Below are 19,975 nucleotides of genomic sequence, written 5' to 3'. Positions count from 1 at the left end.
CAGGAAACAAAAAGAGAAAACTCCAATACGTCATATCTAACCAGTCTGAAGATAGTTGAAGTTGTGCGTACGAGTTCGAAAAGCAAATCCCTTGCCGCCTGTTGAGACCTACTTATATCCTATCCACGTTCCTTCGCCAATCTTCGCTACCGCCAACACGGTCAAACTGCCCAAGAAAATCCCACATGACTTTCGCCGTAAATTGGTATGGTCAACCCTATATTATAACAGGAGGACCTGAAGTCACGGTAAGATACAGCCCTGGATTTCAATCGTACTCCGTATTCTCTCGAGACAACTCCTATCTACGTTCTCTCTCCACCCCCCATGTAGTTTGAATAGGCAACGAACGCAAAAGCTCCGTAGTAGATCCTATCAATTGGCATAGTATATTGACAAGTTGCCATCCGACTCGGAAGAATTATTCTAGACCGAGGAGCCAGATGAACAAGGTACAAAAAGTAGGAAAGCTGGTTCCTTTATACACATTAATCTTCCTGGCTATGTTGCAAATGTCCCCATCCAATCCATTGCCCTTGCCGATTTGTCTGAGACGATGCATTTTGATCATATGATATATTGCTGGGCTACTAGTATCTACCTTTGCCTGTGACACAGCGGGTACTATTTGCATCGTGTTCGACGTATTCCTGATCTGATCTGTTCGGTGCTAGCTTTCTATTGATCGTATGGCGGCATCCGCAATGGTAATCGAAATGTCCGAGTTGCATGTAGGCCGGTTTGCCGGGTGGCTCGTGTTCCAGAGCAGCAGAGGTCTGGACGTCAGGTGTATTATCGATACTCCGGGTACCCCGGGCGTTGGTGGTTCCGAGGTAGGATTCGGGTACCCAACGGAGTGACGGCTCTTGGTATATTGATTGCATACGATTTTGTCGACTACTAGAATTCGGTAGCGACTGTGCTAGAAGTGGTACGCTTGATACTCGTAATTGTGGGCAATGACTGTTGTGCTGTAGTAGGTAGTGATTGTTGTCATACCGATCTTGCCCAAACCCTTCCAATTTTCTGCAGGAAATCCCTACATCATATTTCCTTTACTTCCACCCACCTGTGCGAACGTTGAGGGTAAGAAATCAGGAAACGCAAATCAGAACGCTTCCATTAGTCTATCTGTATTGTGCTACTTCCATTCCTTCCCGGGTAGGTCGCAGGCTCGAATTTACTGACAATTGCAGTTGTATCTTCGTAGGTTTGTGCAGAGGAGTTTTCAACTTGTGAATGGGGAGACTGTTTTGTACCAACCCATGTTTTCAGTGCTTCAATAAAAGCTTTGCTCGGTGGCCGCCTAATAGGGCCAGCAGAGGCAAGAGCAACGATAACAAGGGTAACAACGTTGGTAAACTTCATGGTGAAGTTGAACAATTTCGGAACGGGACGGCTGATGAGCGACTTATTTGCTGCATGGGAGGAGTCTTTGAGGGTTATCGTCGACAAAACGTGGGATGTACTCAAGGGTTTAAGTACTGCATACCTGCCACTACATGCAGCATGAATTTGCAGTGCAGATATGCTAGTTGATAAATAAGTACGCTATACTAGCAAGTGCGAATATAGTGATTGCAGCGTCGAGTCTAGCTCTTGTTCCATCCATGTAGTCGACGGGTTGGTACGTACAAACATTCTCAGCCGTAGTTCAGTACACTTACATTATCAGCATGTTCTAGAACGGGTGACGAGATAACGCGGCGGCCCGAAGTACCCGTGCGTATATTTACATGTATGTTATACTGAAGCAGCTACTGGATGTACAGTACTTGTCTTATACGCAAACGTAACGTGTACAAGTAGTCATCTACACTAAGTTGCGATAACCTATAGGTGAACGGGGCATACAAGTAATAATACCATTGGACGGATTGATCGACTAGGTGTCCTTGCACGAGTAAGTTCTTACTGGTACAAGTACCCTCAACTTCAACGTGGACCTACTGTAGTTGTACAGAGCCCAGGGGATGTGCTAGCAGTACTATGCTTGTCAACTACAAACACATGTACATTACCAGTATAATTCAAGGCATTCTAACTCACAGTCCATGCGAACATTGCACGTCGGAAAGCGTACTGACCTTACACTACAAGTACGGAGCAATAGTCCACGCACTTACTCCGTACTTGATAAAGTATTTATCCAAGTATCCGTACCGACTTTGTACTTAATGGTGTGTGCAAAAGTGGAACATCAGGGTTATCAACGCCCTGAATATTTCGTAAACTAATCGAACTAATTTAGTCATGTTCTTTCTCATATTCTTTTTTTTTCAGTCCATGAACAGGCTTTGAGGTATATTTCCGACTCAGTGCATGTAAAATGGACTTGGACGCCTAGCCATTATGCCAGGACTTGCAGTACGTACAACTATACTGTAGTTGTACATAGTTGCATGGTATTAAACTTGCTCCTCTTAAGAGCACCAGGTCCTGTACTCCTCAAGCACGTGTACTTGCAGTGATCCAATTACAATATGCAAGTGCATGAATTGGAATCTCAATAAGCACTCGCATCGATGATCAGTTTCTGCATGATTAACTCAAGATAAAACACCTTTGAACTGAGCCGCCCGAGAAACGTTTAGGTACATGAGCGTTCATCGTTTGCGTTCATCGAAAGGTTTACGCCTGCCTACTGGCGTCGTCACGGACTTCTCAATTGAAACGCAAGCGCAAGCATTATCGACCAAGAAATATATAGAAAGTTTGCTTCAAAGTCGTAAAATAAGTGTATAGGCGGCAGGCTTGCCGGTTAATCGAGGGCCTAGGCTTGGATCATTTTATCAATCCTCCCCCTACAACGTGTCGGCACCAGGAGGATATTGGTTGGTCAGGACCACGGACGTAATCCACGAGTGCCTAGAATTGATTAACCTTGGCGCTGCTGTTTGTGAACAAGTAGACTGGTCTCGAATACGGAAAGTTCATGCACGTGCGAGTGTACCTTGCACTCCTGAATCCCCAGCCTGTCCTGGTGGGTGGAGGTCCAACAAGTCGGCAGCGTGCCAAAGGAAATCGGCATTCTTCTTCTGGCCGGAGCGATGATCTACGGCATGACTGGCTGCCGGTCATCATTGTAACCCTGGTTGGCGGCCATGTGAACAAGCTCATTCCCTCCCACGGCTGGATGGCCCAAACTTTCTCGCATCGTCGCACGCCCGGCCACACATGTACAAGTAACTACGACACAGCCATGGAGCGTCATCATGGTAGCAGCCAGACAGTGCTACCCAGAGGTATGTCATCCGGTACAACGGCCTTGTCGGATACGGCAACGTTGGTGGCGTACCGGTTCTGTTGCCGGATTGTCCGAAATATGGCGGGAGTAGTCAGTCTGGTTCCAGAGGCGGAACCGAATATGCAGTACTTGTACACTCCCCACGGAGCACCAGTCTTTCAAATTGCACTATTTTGTTCCTTGCTGGGTAGGCTCCTCACTTGGCAATGAATAGTACTATAGCATTGGATATCATGTCCAGTCCAGCAATTTCTTTCTCTAGTAGCATTGCTGTTTTGTGCACAGAGAAATTTATTAAAGCCTTCGGCGTAATAGTACTTACATGTACATTTTTTGAGCAGCATCTTGGCCACTGATAACGGCAGAGAGGCTATGGTAGCAATAGCAATAATACGGAGTGCAAACGATGGTATTATAACTCCACAATGGCGATAAACTGTATGTACACTTACTCCGTACTCCTTAATACTCAATAGCTTATTACACGTGTACAAGTACAATACAAGTACACATAGCGAGCACATTCTAGTCGATATTTACACCTATATTAGAGCAAATTCTTCCACAAGGACATTACAAGTAACTACTTGTACGGAGTACACGGTAATACATGAAGCACCGTAGGTGTACTGTATACACCGGAGTGCTTGTACTTGTAGGTGTATTGGTGCAAGTTCATAATTAATACATGAACCGAGGCATAAGTATTGTACTGTAAGTAAGTAAGTAAGTATACTTGCATGTCCGAAATATACTTGCCTACTTGTACTCCCTTCAGTGCTGAGTATTATTACATGCAAGTAATATAATTCGTTTGATCCATTGTGTCCACAGTTTGTTACGTACAAGTAACCCGAACCGTACGAATACGCATACAGCATACGGTATAACAATAGACTCGATGCCAACTTCTGGTACTCCGTACCACAAGTACAATATGCCCAGAGTACGACCCTATATTTTGTACTGTGCTGTACAACCGTTTGAATGATCGAATGGCTTAGTGAACCCCCCCCCCCCTTAACACGCCGTTGGCACCAACTGCTTGTGATGTCGCAGGTGGAAGGCTTTCCAAATTCGAAGCACACGCCCTGCTTGCATATTACTCACATGTACGCACAGTGTGTACTTGCAAGTAATACAGTCCATCAATTCTCTGTAACAAGTCAAGCAGGTGTACTTTTAAATCGTTTCTCGCTTTTGCATTTACTTGTGCGTATTCAACCGGGCAACGTGTACAAGACTAACACGGTTGCCTCTACACAATGTTGACAAGTTCTCTCCATGGCTGGAATCACAATTCGGACCATGGAGCACTATATTATGGTGAGTTCCCAGTACAATATAAGTAGGGATCCCTTCACTGTTCGACGTTGTGCAAGTAATATAATACACGTAACTTCCTCAAGTGGGTACTTGGTCATCATAATACTGCTCTTACAGTACACCAAGTCGTACTTACACCCAAGTATGCATGTACGGATGTCTATGCACGGACTGGGTACAGAGTGCAAGTATTAAAAACATCAGCATAGCACGAGCACAGTAGAAGCATACGCGTAGGCAGCGGTCCTTTGTCCGTTGAGCGTTGTGCAATCAAATACAAGTTCATGTATGGACAGTTCTTGCTCCGTGCTGTACTTGCAGCGCACAAGTGATACGGTACAGTACTAATGTGTATTATATCTAACAACAAGATAGTTACTTATTTAGACATGGATAAGACTGGTTGAAATCCTTGTCTTGAGGAGTGTGTGGGAATCATATCCCCTATATATACTCCTAGCTAACTAGGTAGGTTATCCGACCGTATTTTATAGTTATAATCGTATAAGGTGTGTCTACTCCTTTACTGATCGGTTGAACCTATATTGGCGGCTGTGACATGGCCATAACCTTGAAGAGGTACTAGCCTTTCGTTAGGTCCATCCAACATATTACATGCAAGGACACTTGCACGAGTACTATGAGCATTGTATTATTCAAGCACTTGTATGCAAGTGATTCCTCCGTACTGCACAAGTGCATGTAAGTAGGTGTGTAAGTGCTTGTAGGTGTGCAAGTGCTTGTAGATGTACAAGTGATTGTAGGTGTATAAGTGCTTGTAGGTGTATTAGGGTTACAATTCTTGCAGGCATAAAAGGGCTTAGGGTTACAAGTGCTCACACGGGACCGACCCAGGTGTGCCTTACAGCACGTACAAGTACCCCAAACTCAACTACTCTCAACTTCGAATCCATCAGCATCACTGCCTTTAGACACTTCCATCGTTGGAAAGGCTCACAACTTGGCAGGCCTTCGGCGTGTTGCTTCCATGCACAAGATCACCCACCCACACGCGGCCAACGACAAAGTCAAATGACGACTTCACGAACACGCTTGCTGCCACAGGCCAAATGCAACTACGAAGCATCACGCTGCCTTGACGTGCCCGTCGTCATCAAGCCGGACGAACGTACCCGAGCAGGGCCAGCATCGTGCTCGGCGGACCCCCGCAGTCCACCTCGGACGACACGAAGTGGTCGGCAAACTCCCCGTTGTAGCAGGTGTAGAGCGGGACGTGGAAAGGTCTCGGATCCCTAAATACGCGTCCCACGGGACCGTAGGGAAATTCGTTGTCGCACGTGTGACGCGTGGTGAGGAACGATTTGGAGCCGATGTGACACTCGTAGACCATGATGGTCCCCGGCTCCTCGGAACGATACAGGTACCAGCTTTTGGTGACGGCGTAGCCGGCCGGGAGGATGCGCGTCGTCGCGATGGAGCCGCGGGCGGCGTCGTAGCCGAGGGTCAACAGGGTGTAAGGGATGTACTGGAAGCCGCAGGAGAGCAACGCCGGGTCAAGGTCGACGCGGTTCGCGTCTGCCCAAGTCGACCACGAGGGCTTCGCCGACGCATCCAACCTGCGGAGGCCAAGCTGATTCGAGTCTCCAGCCTGATCCTGCATGCGGTAGTATATGAAGCTTTCGACGCCCGGCGTGCCGAGCGCGTTGTGGAAGCCGTCGCACAGGTACTCGCTCTGCTGGCTCTCCAAGGCCGGCCGGCCCGGCAATCCCTGCTCCGTCAACTGCACCGACCGTAGCTGGGGGGCATCCGGGAACTTTTGGCGCAGCCAGCCGACGAGGATTCCGATGTTCCCGAGCGTCACGTACGGGTAGTCTCCGTAGGAAAACCCGGCGGCCTCGGGCTTGTTGTAGGCGTTGATGGAGACGCGCCACGCCCGGCCCGCGGCCCGATTGGCGACACCCATCAGGACGGTCATGCCCGAGAGCTGGCCGTGGGCGGCATCGTCGAAGCTCGAAGCAAACTTGTTGTCGATGGACGTCATGACTCTGGCCGTCGACTGCTCGACGGCAACGGCATCGAAGGCGGCGTTGTAGTTTTCGGCGATGAGATCGAGCCACTCGAACTGGTCGCAGGGCCCCAAGCCGCAGCCGATGTCGAAATAGCGGATGTTGCCGACTTCCCTGTCCAGGACAAAATCCGCCATCCTCCCGTGGCCGTTGAGGCCGTTGTAGCGACGGGCCAGCATGCCCGCAAAACGGCCAAAGTCGGCGGCATCGTTGGGGACGCAGTAGATTCCGAATTGGCAAGGGCGGTTTCCGCGTGCCCAGGCAGGCGTGCCGTAGACGATGGCCGTCGTCGTGAAGCCAAGCAGGGACCAAGACCGAATGGCTTCATCCACCTCGGGGACGATGACGAAGCAGTGGCCGTCATACTGCTGCTCGTTGCCGGCGCAGGGAGGGGCTTTTTTCACCGGCTCCCAATCAGCCCAAATGAGGTACAAGGACTGACCGCCGGGGTTCGAGCGCCAGATGTCGCTCATGTTGGGCCAAAAGTCGGCGTAGATGCCCTTGATCTGGTACGACGACCTTGTCGGATACGGCAGCGCCGGTTGGGTACCGGTCCCCGTTGCCGGAGCGGTCGAGGAGGGAAGCGACGTCTGGGCCGACGACGATGCCGGAGCCGACGTTATCGATGATGAAACGGCCGTCGACGAGGCCGTCGGTGAGGTCGTCGACGAGGCTGACGCGGTCGAATCTGCCGAGGTGGACGGGACGAATGACGAAACGGCAGATGTCGGTGATGAGGAGGGCACGGCTGATGAGATTCCCGTCGATGAATTCGTTCCCGTCGAGACCGCCGTGGCCGTGGAGGCGGTGGGCCGGCTCGACCTGGTTGGATGGAGACCCTTGTTGGTCTGGTCATCCTGTGTTTGTGGTAGGCACGTTTCGCACGCCTTTATCGCCGTTCTGTCCCATCAGCGTTAGCTTTCGACATGAACGACATGGCGACGATGGCGTGATGCATGGTGGTGCATGGCGGTGCACGGCGATGCACGGCGATGCATGATGATGCATGGTGAAGCATGGTGATGATGGTGACGGAGGGAACAGCGAAGAAGGTGTACCTCACAATCGTCGTCCTGGACCATGTCGAGCCACAGCAGACGAGATCCATCGGCAGATGCTCCACAAGCGCAACCGACCCATACTGGTCCACGGCCAGCGTCGAGGCGGCGCTGGTGATGCTGCCGAGGGACAGCAACAACGCAGGGAGAAGCTGGCGTCGAGACATGGTCATGGTCCGGCAAGGGCCGAGTCCATCAAGCCGGAGGAGCCAAAGGATGACGGACGAAAGTAAAGAAGAAACCGAGACGTGACGCCACAGCACGCAAGCGCCGTCGAGGAAACTCGACAAGGGGGTCGTCGCACTTTTATCGTGTCGTGGTCTGCGTTGGAAACCAAGGCTCGACCGCTGCCTGCGAAGGCGTAAGGCGTGTTGGCGGCAAGGACCCTAACAGGTAGCTCGGAACGGCACTTTGCAGGCTCGCGAGGACGGCCCAAAGCAGAGAGAGGTATCATCGCCTATCCATTGTTATCGAGGCAAACACCTCGTCATCGTGCGTACCACCTTCAGGCGTCCATGCCCCTAGGTGTGGCCCTTGCCGCTGACGTCTAGGGATGGCAGATTAGCCTCATGAGAGGAGGAATGTTACCGACCCCTGCGCATTGGCTCCTCCCGTCAGCAAGCCGACGCCTCTTCAGCAGCGGCTGGTGCTTCATCCCAACCTTGGCAAGGTCGTCGTCGTGGCTGGAATCTTGCCCTGGAATCTGAACGAGGGAGGTCTTGGGAGACGGCCGGATGGCATGCAGTTGGTTGATCAACTCTAAACTGCCGGGGCTCGGATGCCGGCACGAGGCTTGATTTCTTGCCACGCTGGTGGTGCGAGATCCGAAGATGAACGGCACAAGCAAGGGCATATAATGGGCGGTGCATGGGCTTGCATATCATCGCATGCATGTCCCCCGCAGGATGAGGCACGGCGTGGGTGAACGTGCATGTGCTCTCGAGGCTCCAGCGGCGGTGAGTTGGCCTCGTCGCGCGGTCACGTGCGCAGCGTTCCGGCGGGCTTCTCGACACCCAACCGTATCTCGACACCCAACCGTACCTCGCAGGCACCGGGACTTGCAGGGACAAGCAAACACCGCGCGCACCCAGTGCTCGCAGGACGCGGTGCCTACGCCGACAATACTTGGTGCCTGCTGCCCGCGACCGGAACGGAGTGGCCGTGGGGGAATTCATCAAACATCGTCGCAAGCCTCTCCAATTTTCTCCCATCTCGGCTACGTTGCCACCAAGGCCTACGGCACGACCAGCTTCGACGCCCGATTCGCGACGGCGTTTCGAAAGATGACCTGCAGCCAGGTTGGCCACCCGCGCAGGGCGGCGATGCCCGAGGCGTGCTCCGGGAGGACCAGCTGCCCTCCCCTCCTGCCAAAGATTTGACCGGCGATGACGGCCGAGACGTACTCGGGCGTCAGCAGCCTCACGCCGCTCTCCTCGAGCCCGTCGGCGTAGGCGTTGACGAGCGGCGTCCGGACGAAGTTCGGATGGACGACCGAAGTGAGGACGCCGTCGGCGTGGTAGAAGTGCTCGAGCTCGGCCGCGAGCGACTCGTGGAAGGAGAGGGCGGCGGCCTTTGTGGCCGAGTAGTCGGCGCCCCTCGCCATGGAGACGAAGGAGGCGATGCTGGCGACGGTCACGACGTGGCCCTTGTTGCGCTTGATCATGGCCGGGAGGAACTCCTGGACGAGGGTCCAGTGCGAGAGGCAGTTGACGGCGAAGATCTTGCGGAGGAAGTCCTGCGAGACGTCGAGGATGGACATCGGGTTGGCGATGCCCGCGTTGTTGACGAGGATCGACGCATCACCGAGCTCGGCCCGTACGGCCGCTGCCGCCTCGGAGACGGCCGCGGCCGAGGTGATGTCGCACCGGTAGTAGCGGATGCCCGCTTCCTTCTCGAAGGCCTCGGGCAAGTCTTGGATGTCGAGGATGGCCACCTTGACGCCGCGGCGGGCGAGCCGTTCGACGATGCCGTAGCCGATGCCGCTGCAGCCGCCGGTGACGACGGCCACCTCGTCGGGCCAGTGCCAGCCCTTGGCCTTGGTTGCCCGCCACGAGTTGGCCGCCATGGTGCTGAGGCCGGCGTTGAGGGAGCGGACGACGGCCAGGGCCAGCAGCACCTTGAGCGCCTTGACGACCGGTCCGAGCTCGGAGACGGGCAGCCGGCTCAGGAGCTCCAGTCGGACGGGCTCGGGGGCGACGACGAGGGCGAGCAGGAGGGAGCCGGAGAAGACGGGCGAGAGGACGGCGCCGGCGAGCTTGTGGATGGCCCAGGCGGCGGGCGAGTCCATGGCGTTGAGAAGCATCGACATGGCGGGCTCGAACGGGATCGGCAGCGAGCTCGACGACGGCTTTGTTGATGGAGGAAAGGGTGGTGTCAAGGTCGAGGTCGCCGTTTTGACGTCGACCAGAGAAGAGGAGCAAAAGGACGTTGTATGATTTGTTTCTTGCCACGTACGAAGGAGCCGATGGCAGCGGGGAGCTGGTGAGTATATAGAGAATTCGAGTGCACACCTGCTGTAGGCGCCATAAGTACGGAGTAGCGAGGTCTGCACTCCTTTTATAGGTACCGCAGGCACCTGTGCACTGTAAGAACCAGGCACGGATGGGTACTTGGGTATACTGTACTACAGTATATTGGCGGCGATAGGGGCTCTCTCTGGCAGACGGCTAGGCCAGTTGCGGCGGGCTACGGGGGTCCACCCCTCCCCACGGCTCCCTCTACCCCGCCCCCAGACGCTGCAACTGCAGTACCTACAGTGCTCCGTACCTACTACTGTACACTTCCCTGCGCTGTCGGAATGTGGTACTGGCGTAACGGCCAACAAGTACCTTGTGCACTTGTACGGAGCACTGTACTTATACATGAACTCACAGAACATTACAGCACAAGTACCTGTGCACGTGTGGGAGGTACAGAGTACGGAGAACCGTTAAGAGTGCCTTTGCTCGGGGCATTGCAAGGGGGAGCACTAGGGGCCAGTGGCGGGGAAGCTCCATTACTGTACTTACGGCCCTACGGAGGAACCATCAGGCCCGTCCCGAGAAACCTTCTAGTGGCAAAGTCAGTCTGCCAGCAGCGGGGAGAAAACATTGGGACGTGAAGCATCAGTCCATCAACCCATCAACCCTTCATTCCATCCACCAGAGCTGCCATGTGCATGCCGTCCTGCTCCTAACTCATCCTACCTTTCATTCTGCCTGCCGCAGCATGATGCTCTCTTCCTCGCATCCCGGCATGCTCGGCACCATTACCATCGGGAACAAATGCCCTCATCTGCCTCTGCCTCGGTCGAAGAGGTCAACAACAGCCAATTCTCGGGGACTCTTGCTTGCGCAGCCGGAATTTTCATCTTCTCGCCAGACTCTGCCCTTTCCATGTCCATTCCGTGTCCATTCCGTACCGCTGCTTTCTCTGCGTCCAAGTCCCTCTTGGACCAGGTGATGCCCGTGAGCCGTCGAGGCCGTGGAGTCGCCGAGCGGCATGTCGCGCATCCATCTCACCAAGAGCCTCGACGGTCGAGGCCAAGGAGTCGTGGGTACGGGAGGTCATTCCGACGCCTGCGGGCAATGGCCGTCGCTTCGGAGGTAGGCTGCCATTCGGACAAATGGCCACCGGTAGGCATCGAGCGCTGCCGCTGCATTCGTCACTCCACTATCCTGACGCTTCGTCCCACCTCTCCATCGTCCACCTGCTTGACTCGAGCCCGAACGTGAGCCCAAATCTGCGCCGCCACGTCCTCGACGCCGGCGGCTGCGTCGATGACAATCAGGTCCTCCTCCTCCTGCCTCCACAGCCTCTTGGTGCCGCGGTCCGACGTGTCCTCGAGCGTCTGGGCCAGCGGCCCCCTGTGTCGGTCGGTGCCGCCCATGCTCAGCTCCCAGAACAGCTCCTTGACGCGCTTCTGCATCTCGGCCTTTTCGTACACCTCGCCGCCCCAGCCGCCGCGGGTCTTGGCCGTCTGCTCGTCGAGGTCGAGGAAGAGCACGGCGTCGGGCCGCGGGAGGCCCTGCTCGGGGGCGCGCGCCCACGAGAGCGAGAGCGAGGGATTCTGCTTCGCCGCCGAGTAGACGATGCCCGAGTGGTAGAAGCGGTCGCAGACGACCGAGGTGCCGGAGGCGAGGAGCGCGTGTATGTCGGCCCTGCTTCCGTCAGTCGCGTAGTCGCCACGGGACGCGGCCGTGGGGGTCCGACGTACGCTGCCTCCCAGCGGTTGGCGCTGAAGAGTAGGTGGATGACGTGGTCGTCCATCTTGACGGCGCTCCGGAGGTACGAGTCGATCATCTGGCCGATCGGCGTCGTCCTGTCTGCAGCGCGCGGCCGTCCGTGTGAGCAAGGGTCCCTCCGCGATGCCGACCGCCGCCGAGCCCGGGAACGGAGAGGAAGGGACTGACCGGGAAACCGCATCACCTTGACCGGCCGGCCCTCGGAGACGAAGCGCTCCTCGAGAAGCTTGACCTGCGTCGACTTGCCGCTGCGGTCGAGGCCCTCGAGCACGACAAAGGTTCCTCGCCTCGCCGAGGAGGAGCAGGCGGCGGGTGCCGTGGCGGCTTCGCTGCTCGACGCCATGCTGTCACGGCAGTGTTCTTTGCGCCGGCTCGGCTCGATGAGATGCGAGAAGAATGATCAGTCGACCGGACGGCATGAGACTTGGCCGTGCCTTTGCTCGGACGGCTCGGGACTGGGATTGTTTGGGCGAGCGAGAGGAGTCCATACTGTAGTTGCATGCCTACCCTGCCCCATGTGCCAGCTAGTGCGCAATGTACACTTACCTGCACATACACATAAGTAGTACAGATATTATAACACCCCAGTACAGCACTGTGCCTGCTATGCCGGTACGAGTGGTTGTGACCCGCGAGCAGTTGTGACCTTCCTCGCTTACGGTATGGTCAAGTACTTATGCATACAGCAGAAATATGCACTTATACGGTACGTTAATGCTACGATACGTTAATACTGGAGCCCTTATTATGTCGTCATCATCATAAACGCATGCCATCCTGTCATTCTCCGTGATTCATGAGCCCATGACCCAAATGCTGGCCTCGTCGGCCGTTGACGACATGGGAAAAAATAACGTCGCATCATGTGCTCATGCGAGTCGGTCTAAATTTGTCATGGTTTGCCATCAAACTTCGTAGGGAGCGCAACGATGCCAGCTCGTCTACATGTACTGTAATCATAACGTCTATCTAGTCCTGCTCGGGGCGTGCTCCCCGGCGTCTACTGCAACAGCAAGGACTCCTCGTCCCAGCCGCCGAATAGACCCTCGATCTCCCGCTCGGCCACCTTGAGCTCCTCGGCCACCTGGCCCGTCACGAGCGCGTAGGCGTAGAGGAGGGCGTAGTCCCGCTCCTCGACGACCACCTCGGTCGGCGCCCCTTCTTGGGCCACGGTGTCGGCGCTGCTGCGTCGTCGGTCGAGCCCGAAGCCTTCCGGGAGCTGGGCGTTTCGAAACTCGAATATCTTGCTCAGCAGCCGGTCCCGCGTGCCCATGACCGACGGCACGGCGTCCGTCAGCGAGTACTCGAGCAGCGTCGAGCTCGCGAGCACCTGGAAGACGTGGCACATGCGGTCGCACAGCAGCGCCCGCTCCGGGGCCGTGTACTGCAGCAGCGCCCGCTCGCCCGGCGTTAACTTGCCCTTGAGCTGCGTCACGAGGCTCATGGCGTAGAAGCCGTCGAGGATTCGGTTCGTGCTGCGCAGGATGCGGCCGCACGTCTCGAAGGGGAACGGGCCGCGCAGCTCAAACTCGGACGCCGCCGCGTGCCGCAGCGCCTCGAGCCGGTCGGCGTACCGCTGCATCGCCGCCTGCTCGCCGGACCGGAGGTAGCTCTGGCTGCAGTCGCTGCGCAGGAGGATGGCCAGCGGGCCTCGCCTCCAGATGAGACCCATCTGAAGGTACAGCATCGAAATGCCCTCCTTGAACTTTTTGCGCGCCGAGATGGGCCAGATGACGCGGCAGACGACGAGGCCCCACAGGATGCCGGCGAGGACGGAGAGGACCCTGTGCTTGATGATGGACGTCATGTCGGGCATGCGGCCGCCCTCGTCGTCGTCGTCGTCGTCGACCTTTTGGCTCAGGCTGTAGGCGTAGAGCGTCGAGACGTTGTAGGCGAGCAGCGTCATGCGACCCAGCGGCGCCTTGCCCCGGGCGACGATGAGGTAAAAGTTGAAGAAGCTCACGAGGAAGCCGAGGACGGCGAGGGCCACGGCGTTGCCTCGGCTCAGGTTCCAGTTGGCATAGGAGAAGAAGGCGCCCAGAAAGGTTCCGACGAAGCGCGCCCATCCCGTCGTGTTCGAGGCGCCGACCGTCATGGAGCAGACGATCATGAAGGACAGGAGGCCCCATTCGCCGCGGTAGTGCATGTACCAGTCGCGCGTCTTTTCGAAAAAGGCGACAGATGCCCAGAGGGAGGCACCGACGCCGACTTTGAGGCCGAAACGGACTGCCGTCTGTTAGTCGGCCACTCAACTTCGGACGGGGGGGAGAGGGGAGAGGGGAGGGAGAGGGGCGCATGGGAAGACGGCTCACTCACTGTCGTCCCTTGCGAGCTTTCTCAGAAGCTTCAGCGCGCGCTGGGAAACAAAGGCGAGCATGCGGCTCGCGTTCGGCGCGGCCCTCCAGCTAAAGGTGTCTCGCAGCTCGACCATGGAGTCGGGTATGCCCTTGGGAACGCCGGATTTCTTGATCGGCCTGATCAGCCCCTCCGTCTCGGCCGTCTCGTACGGCAGCGTCGACGTGACGCCCGGGACACCCTTCCTCCACCACAGAAGCCAGCGCCAGCTCCGCTGCCGGTGGAGGCTGCGGTGCTTCAGGTCGTCCAGGATGTCCAGGTACTTTTGCATCTCCTCGCCGAGGCTCTGCAAGCTGAAGCTAAAGTGTCCGCAGGCGGCGGCAATCTCCTCAAACTCGGCCTGCGTCTTGTCGGACCGGAATCGGCTCGACTCGATGAGCTGATACAGCTCCTCGAGGGCCTCGGCGCGTGCCGCGTTGAACATGGACAGCGCGTCCGCCAGCTGCGGCCGAAAGCTCTCGTTGACGCGCACCTCGTACGTGGGTCCGTCGCCGAAGGGCGGCTGGCCGAGCATCTGGGAGAGGATGCTCGCGAGCGCCTCCATGTGAGGCCTCGTCATGGCGACGAAGACATCGAACGTGTCCGACGGCGCATGCAGGGGGGCTTTGCCTTTGGCTTTCGACGGCACGGAAAAGACGTCGCTGTCGGGCGTGAAGGGGACGAGGCTCGACGCACGGCTGCCGAGGAGCGGGGCCGTCGTGGACACGGACGAGCGCAGGCTCGCGGCCGATCGAGCCCGCGTCGATCGAAGGAGTTCGAGGTGGCCGTTCGCCGCGCTCCGCAGGCCACCGACCGATTGGGCGACGGTGCCGATGGCCATGGCGGCCGCCCTCTCGAGCACGTACAGCTTCTCGCGGCCGAGCAGGTAATTCTCAAACTTGGCCTCTCGCAAGTTCGTCATCGTCTGCGGGTACGCCTTGGAGTAGGCATCCGAGGCGGCCGTGAACGCGACGAGGTCTTCCTTGTCCTCGGTGCCGTCGAGGAAGCTGCTCGTGATGGCCGACAGCATCCGGCCGAGCTCGGCCGAGGCGCTCGACATGGATCGCCGCAGAAGCGAGCGGGCCGACACCCGCCACAGGAGCAAGTTGACGGCGGCGGCGCAGGTGATTCCCATGACGAGCATCTTGAAGACCTGGGCAATCTTTTGGTTCGAAAAGACGTTGGACACGACGGCGTTCTCCTTGGTCACGACGCTGATGATGGCAAGCGACGCCAGCGTGCTGCCGACATTGACCAGCGGGTTGCCCATTCGCTGCTTGACCCAGCCCATGAAGCCGAAGGCGCCGCCGATGAAGACGACGACGACGAGCACGTGGGCAAGGGTGACAAGGCCCATGCCGGAGCCGACGAGGACCGAGGTGGCCATGGAGAGTATCGAGACCGCCTCGGCGTAGGCGACGGCGACGATGGCGATGAAGACGGCTTCGATCATGGAGCCCGCGGACCGCGAGGCGTGGAAGTAGACGGTGATGGTCGCCACGACATGCTTGCCGTCGGGCTTGCCGAGGAGGTTGGACAGAGGGCCGACAAAGGTGGCAAGACTCGCCAGCGTGTAGGCAATGGTGCATTTCAGGACCCCGCGACCCTGAGGAGAGCGGAGCCAGGAGGCGAAAGCGACGGTCAAGCATCGGACCTTGCGGTCGATGACCTCGAGAGCGTGCAAGGCCATGGGATCGCCTTTCGGGGGACGAGGGCCGTGAGCGGCACCGTCGGATCGACCGGGGCTCGAAGCTCGCGAGCTTGTCTGGTCGGCAGCCGGAGCGGCCGTCGTCTCATGATGGGGCAGCTAGCGAGGACGGTCAGCATGGAGCACGACGATGGAGACGGGTTTCGATCGGTTGAGCATCATACGAAAGGATTGCTGCGAGAGGAAAGACCCATCACCCGGCCTGGCCCTTGGGAGGTGCTTCGACGACGATGGACAAGAAATTGTGGACGTGATGGATGGAGGGGGGGGCGATGCACATGGGGGGGGTGGAGGGCACTGGGTGGGTGGTGGGATTGGGTGATGGGATTGGGCGATGCAATTCCCCAGGGGGATCTCAGTGGGTGGTGGGGTGGCAGAGGTGCTAGAGCTTGCCGATCCGATCGGATTAGCAGCTCAATGCGCTGCACTCTACCGTTCCACGGGTACCAGTCCACACTACAGGGCAGTAGACGGGTAGAGCTGCACAGTGTGTCTCCTCGTACACGTACAGACACTTGACAAAAGGACGGTTCCGTTTTGGTGGCGGTACTCTTGCAAATTGAATCAGCATTTTTGCCACCCCAACGTACGAGTACCCCAGTTACATTCGCTACTTGTACAACTACGACTACCTAGAGCAGAGAACACGTACAACTACTCCGTACTGTACTTGTACATGTACGAGTTAGTACAAGCACATGTTGGAAAGTATTAGAGTAAGTACTCCGTATTAAGCGAAGGCAAGAGACATGTACAAGTACCTCGTCCTCCGTGCTTTACTTTCTCGAGTGAACAGTACGCGTGCATGGCACACGCACTGTATTTTTGGTCTCTGCACCCCGTACCTATACTAATACCACGGATACAGTTATGGACAAAAGCGACGATTCAACTCTGGTGGTGCTACTGCTACAATTAAATCGAATCGACATTTTTGCCACCCCATTGTACCTGACGGAACAGCAAAGGAAGAACAACGCCAAGAGACCGATCGTTGACCCATCTGACGACAGTTGACGACAGTTGACGACGTCTGCGTCACCGATCGAGCGAATTCCTGGCAGCCTTGCGCGGCAAAACCGTGACAGTCTTGTCAAGTATCGGGACGGCCACGGTAGCATGATGGCTAATGATCGAATATATTTAGGTGGAAGATTCATCAAATTCAATCGTTTCTTTTGCCAGCCAGTTGTACCTAACCACCCAGCTGTACCTAACCACCCAGCTGTACCTGACGGAACAGCTGAGGAGGAGCAACGCCAAGAGGTCGAACGTGACCCATCTGGCGACGGTTGACGATATTTGCGTGCCCGATCGAGCGAATCCCTGGCAGCCTGGCACGACAATATCGAGACAGTCTTGCCAGGTATCGGGACGGCCACGGTGGCATGATGGCTAATGGTCGAATAAATTTAGGTGGAAGATTCATCAAATTCAATCATTTCTTTTGCCACCCAGCTGTACCTGACAGAACAGCAAAGGAGGACCAACGCCCAGAGGTCGATCGTGGCCCATCTGGCGACAGTTGACATCTGCGTGACCGATCTAGCGAATCCCTGGCAGTCTGCCGCGACAATATCGTGACAGTCTTGTCAGGCATCGCCACGGCCAGGGTGGCATGATGGCTAATGCTCGAATGTGTTTAGATGCAACGTTCACACTCCGTCGTCCGACCTGTCCACGCAATGCCGTCCGATATGTTTGCATCTTGACAGCCCAGCCTTGAACGCCCTTGTTTGCTTCTCCCCGCCTGCCAAACTCGACCACGTCTACGCCGTCCAACACGCGCACGCCGCAGCTCAACCCATCATGGCTCAACCCATCATGGCCCGCTTCAGCCATGGCTACTGGAATCCTTGAGTCGGATCAAAGCCAAAGCTCTCGGCATGCCTTCCTCGAATGGCAAGCAGCGCGGGACGAGCACTGCGCGCGAGCAAGCATGCAGCTTCGATCTCCGGGCCTGCCAGGAGGCAAATCGTCACACATTGGAGCGGCGGTCGACGGGTATGGAATATATTAAACAGAGAGGCGCTTGATCAAGATTTCTCGTCGGGCCTGTTGCCGGACTACGAAGTGGACTGGAATCATCCCCCCTTCACTACCTTGCCGCGGTCCGCTCACAAGTCACCCCTCCGCAAAGCCTGGACGAATATCTTGTCATCCCTTCCAGGCTCCCCCCATTCTTTGACCTCTCGCTTGTCCTTGCCGTTGTCCTGATGCATCTTGTCCTTGCCGTTGTCCTGATGCTTCTTCGCATACTTTTCAAGGAGAAGGCGGGTGAAGATGATGTGCGTGTACGGCATGCCGTTCGCCTTCACCACCGGCACGGAAATCTCGCATTGCTCTTCCGGGTGGCGATCTCTTCCGTGGCAATGCCTCCTCGCAAAGGAATGAAACTGATCACAATCGCTGCAGTCATCCCATTCGGGTACCTGGAGAGGCTTTCCATCGGCACCGAAAATCGGCTCGTTTGACCTTGCCCCATGCGTCAGCTCGTCGGCGGCAGGATTGCTGTCGTAGCATGCTAGGTTTATTTTGTTTATCTTATTAAACCCGAGGCATGCGTCCTGCTCGCCTCTCGTCTTGTCCGCGCAGTGTGTGGTTGGCTGAACGCGGCAGGTACCTCGTACGCTCGCATAGAACGATAGGGTCTCGATGGTGCAGCGGTAACCATCCGGGCAAGCGTGTTCGACCGAGACCTCGGTCGTCACCGTCTTCTGCTGAGTCGACTGCTCGTGGAGTTCATACGTGCCCTCTCCCGTTAGTGAAATGCTCTGACCAACCTTTGCATTGTGCGACATCTTGAGCCCAATCTTCCAACCTCTCGTTGTCGATTTCATCACCGCCGTCGACTGTTTCGATACAATTTTGGAAGGGACTTTATGCACGTTGCTAGGTTCGTAGTGAGCCGAAAATCCTTGATCTTGATGGCGAATGGCGTGGAAGGTCGTGCCCGAAATATGAACCAGCTGGGTACGATTGAAAAAGGTTGTTTCGGTGCAGGTGAACAACGACCGTCGGTGCCAACAGGTGGACTCGGTTATTATGAGCTCATCCTGAAATGGTAGACTGGTCTCGGAGAGATGCAACGGGTCTGCTCCGAGATTGCTCATCTCCGTGAAGGCAAGAAGCTCCTCATCGACGGCGTCCTGGATGGCTCGATAATATCGACCACCGAGGCAGGAAACTCGCACCGCAGAGGTGACTAGAATAAGCGTCTGGATGATCCTCATCGGTGTATCGGTCGCACTTTGCTGGATTATACGTCGGACTTGCCCTGTATTTCCACGCCGGGGTCCTCAGCAACTCTTATCTGCCATGCTACAGGTTCAAACGTCGCAACGTCCTCTTCTAAATTCGGAGGAGAAACGGATTGCATTGGTTGAACCGGTCCCATGAATCCTCTGCCAGCATAGGCGGCTGGCTGGCTACGCCTCGTTACGAATTTAGTGCAGCCTTGGCCGAAACTCAATCCTCGGGACGCTTGCAATTTCTCGACTTTTGCTAATATCCAGTCCGCTGGACTTTATTCATCACTAGTCCAGTGTACCTGAAACCGGCCAGGCAGAAACCTGGCTTGTGGTGTCGTCGTTTTTTTCAAACTACAATGCAAGGACGGGACTATGTCGATGCGAATTCAACTTATTCCAATTCGTTACACGCTGTTTATGTCCGTCTGCTCCCGGTTCGGGAGCTAGAAATACTATAACGCTCCGTACTATATATCCATGAGACCACCGTCGCCTGTGTGTGGCAACGGCTGCCACTCGCCCAAGCTGTCACTCGCCTTGTCCGCTGCCTCACGCTCAGTCAACACGCACGAGCCCGAGCCAGAACAGACGGCCAACACTCATTCGTATTGTTGCCAAGAGGCCAGCGAGGCGATGATGTGGACCGAAGGCATGAAGGAGGACCTCTGGTGGTTGGTTTTTTCAAAGGAGTCAACTATGGTGTGGCGGTCAACCCCTGCGGTAAAGGTTCAGAATCTGACGTCCGTCTCCGATTCTCTCGATGAATGCAACGCATGGCTTTGTGGATGCAGCATTTTGGTC

The 19,975-nt window shown here is 56.2% G+C and overlaps 5 protein-coding genes across 5 annotated transcripts; all 5 read right to left on the bottom strand.

Annotated features, from left to right (window-relative positions):
* Positions 1–5,687: 5,687 nt before the first annotated feature.
* Positions 5,688–7,073, bottom strand: DCS_01992 (subtilisin-like serine protease; the record flags this gene model as incomplete). Its single annotated transcript, XM_040799323.1, has 1 exon — positions 5,688–7,073. One exon carries the CDS (start codon positions 7,071–7,073, stop codon positions 5,688–5,690), a length of 1,386 nt encoding a protein of 461 aa, XP_040660206.1.
* Positions 7,074–8,892: 1,819 nt separating this feature from the next.
* Positions 8,893–9,966, bottom strand: DCS_01991 (short-chain dehydrogenase/reductase 2; the record flags this gene model as incomplete). Its single annotated transcript, XM_040799322.1, has 1 exon — positions 8,893–9,966. One exon carries the CDS (start codon positions 9,964–9,966, stop codon positions 8,893–8,895), a length of 1,074 nt encoding a protein of 357 aa, XP_040660205.1.
* Positions 9,967–11,301: 1,335 nt separating this feature from the next.
* DCS_01990 (Thymidylate kinase) lies at positions 11,302–12,224 on the bottom strand (the record flags this gene model as incomplete). The annotated part of the gene is made up of 2 exons (XM_040799321.1): positions 11,302–11,797; positions 11,854–12,224. 2 exons carry the CDS (start codon positions 12,222–12,224, stop codon positions 11,302–11,304), a joined length of 867 nt encoding a protein of 288 aa, XP_040660204.1.
* Positions 12,225–12,881: 657 nt separating this feature from the next.
* DCS_01989 (ribosomal protein L19) lies at positions 12,882–16,494 on the bottom strand (the record flags this gene model as incomplete). The annotated part of the gene is made up of 4 exons (XM_040799320.1): positions 12,882–14,107; positions 14,198–16,022; positions 16,088–16,379; positions 16,433–16,494. 4 exons carry the CDS (start codon positions 16,492–16,494, stop codon positions 12,882–12,884), a joined length of 3,405 nt encoding a protein of 1,134 aa, XP_040660203.1.
* Positions 16,495–18,040: 1,546 nt separating this feature from the next.
* DCS_01988 (uncharacterized protein) lies at positions 18,041–19,156 on the bottom strand (the record flags this gene model as incomplete). The annotated part of the gene is made up of 1 exon (XM_040799319.1): positions 18,041–19,156. One exon carries the CDS (start codon positions 19,154–19,156, stop codon positions 18,041–18,043), a length of 1,116 nt encoding a protein of 371 aa, XP_040660202.1.
* Positions 19,157–19,975: the final 819 nt, after the last annotated feature.

Source organism: Drechmeria coniospora, chromosome 01 (genome assembly GCF_001625195.1).
Source record: "Drechmeria coniospora strain ARSEF 6962 chromosome 01, whole genome shotgun sequence".
NCBI lineage: Eukaryota > Fungi > Ascomycota > Sordariomycetes > Hypocreales > Ophiocordycipitaceae > Drechmeria > Drechmeria coniospora.
Note: the sequence above shows the minus strand (reverse complement) of the source record. Positions and strands in the feature narration are given on the sequence as shown.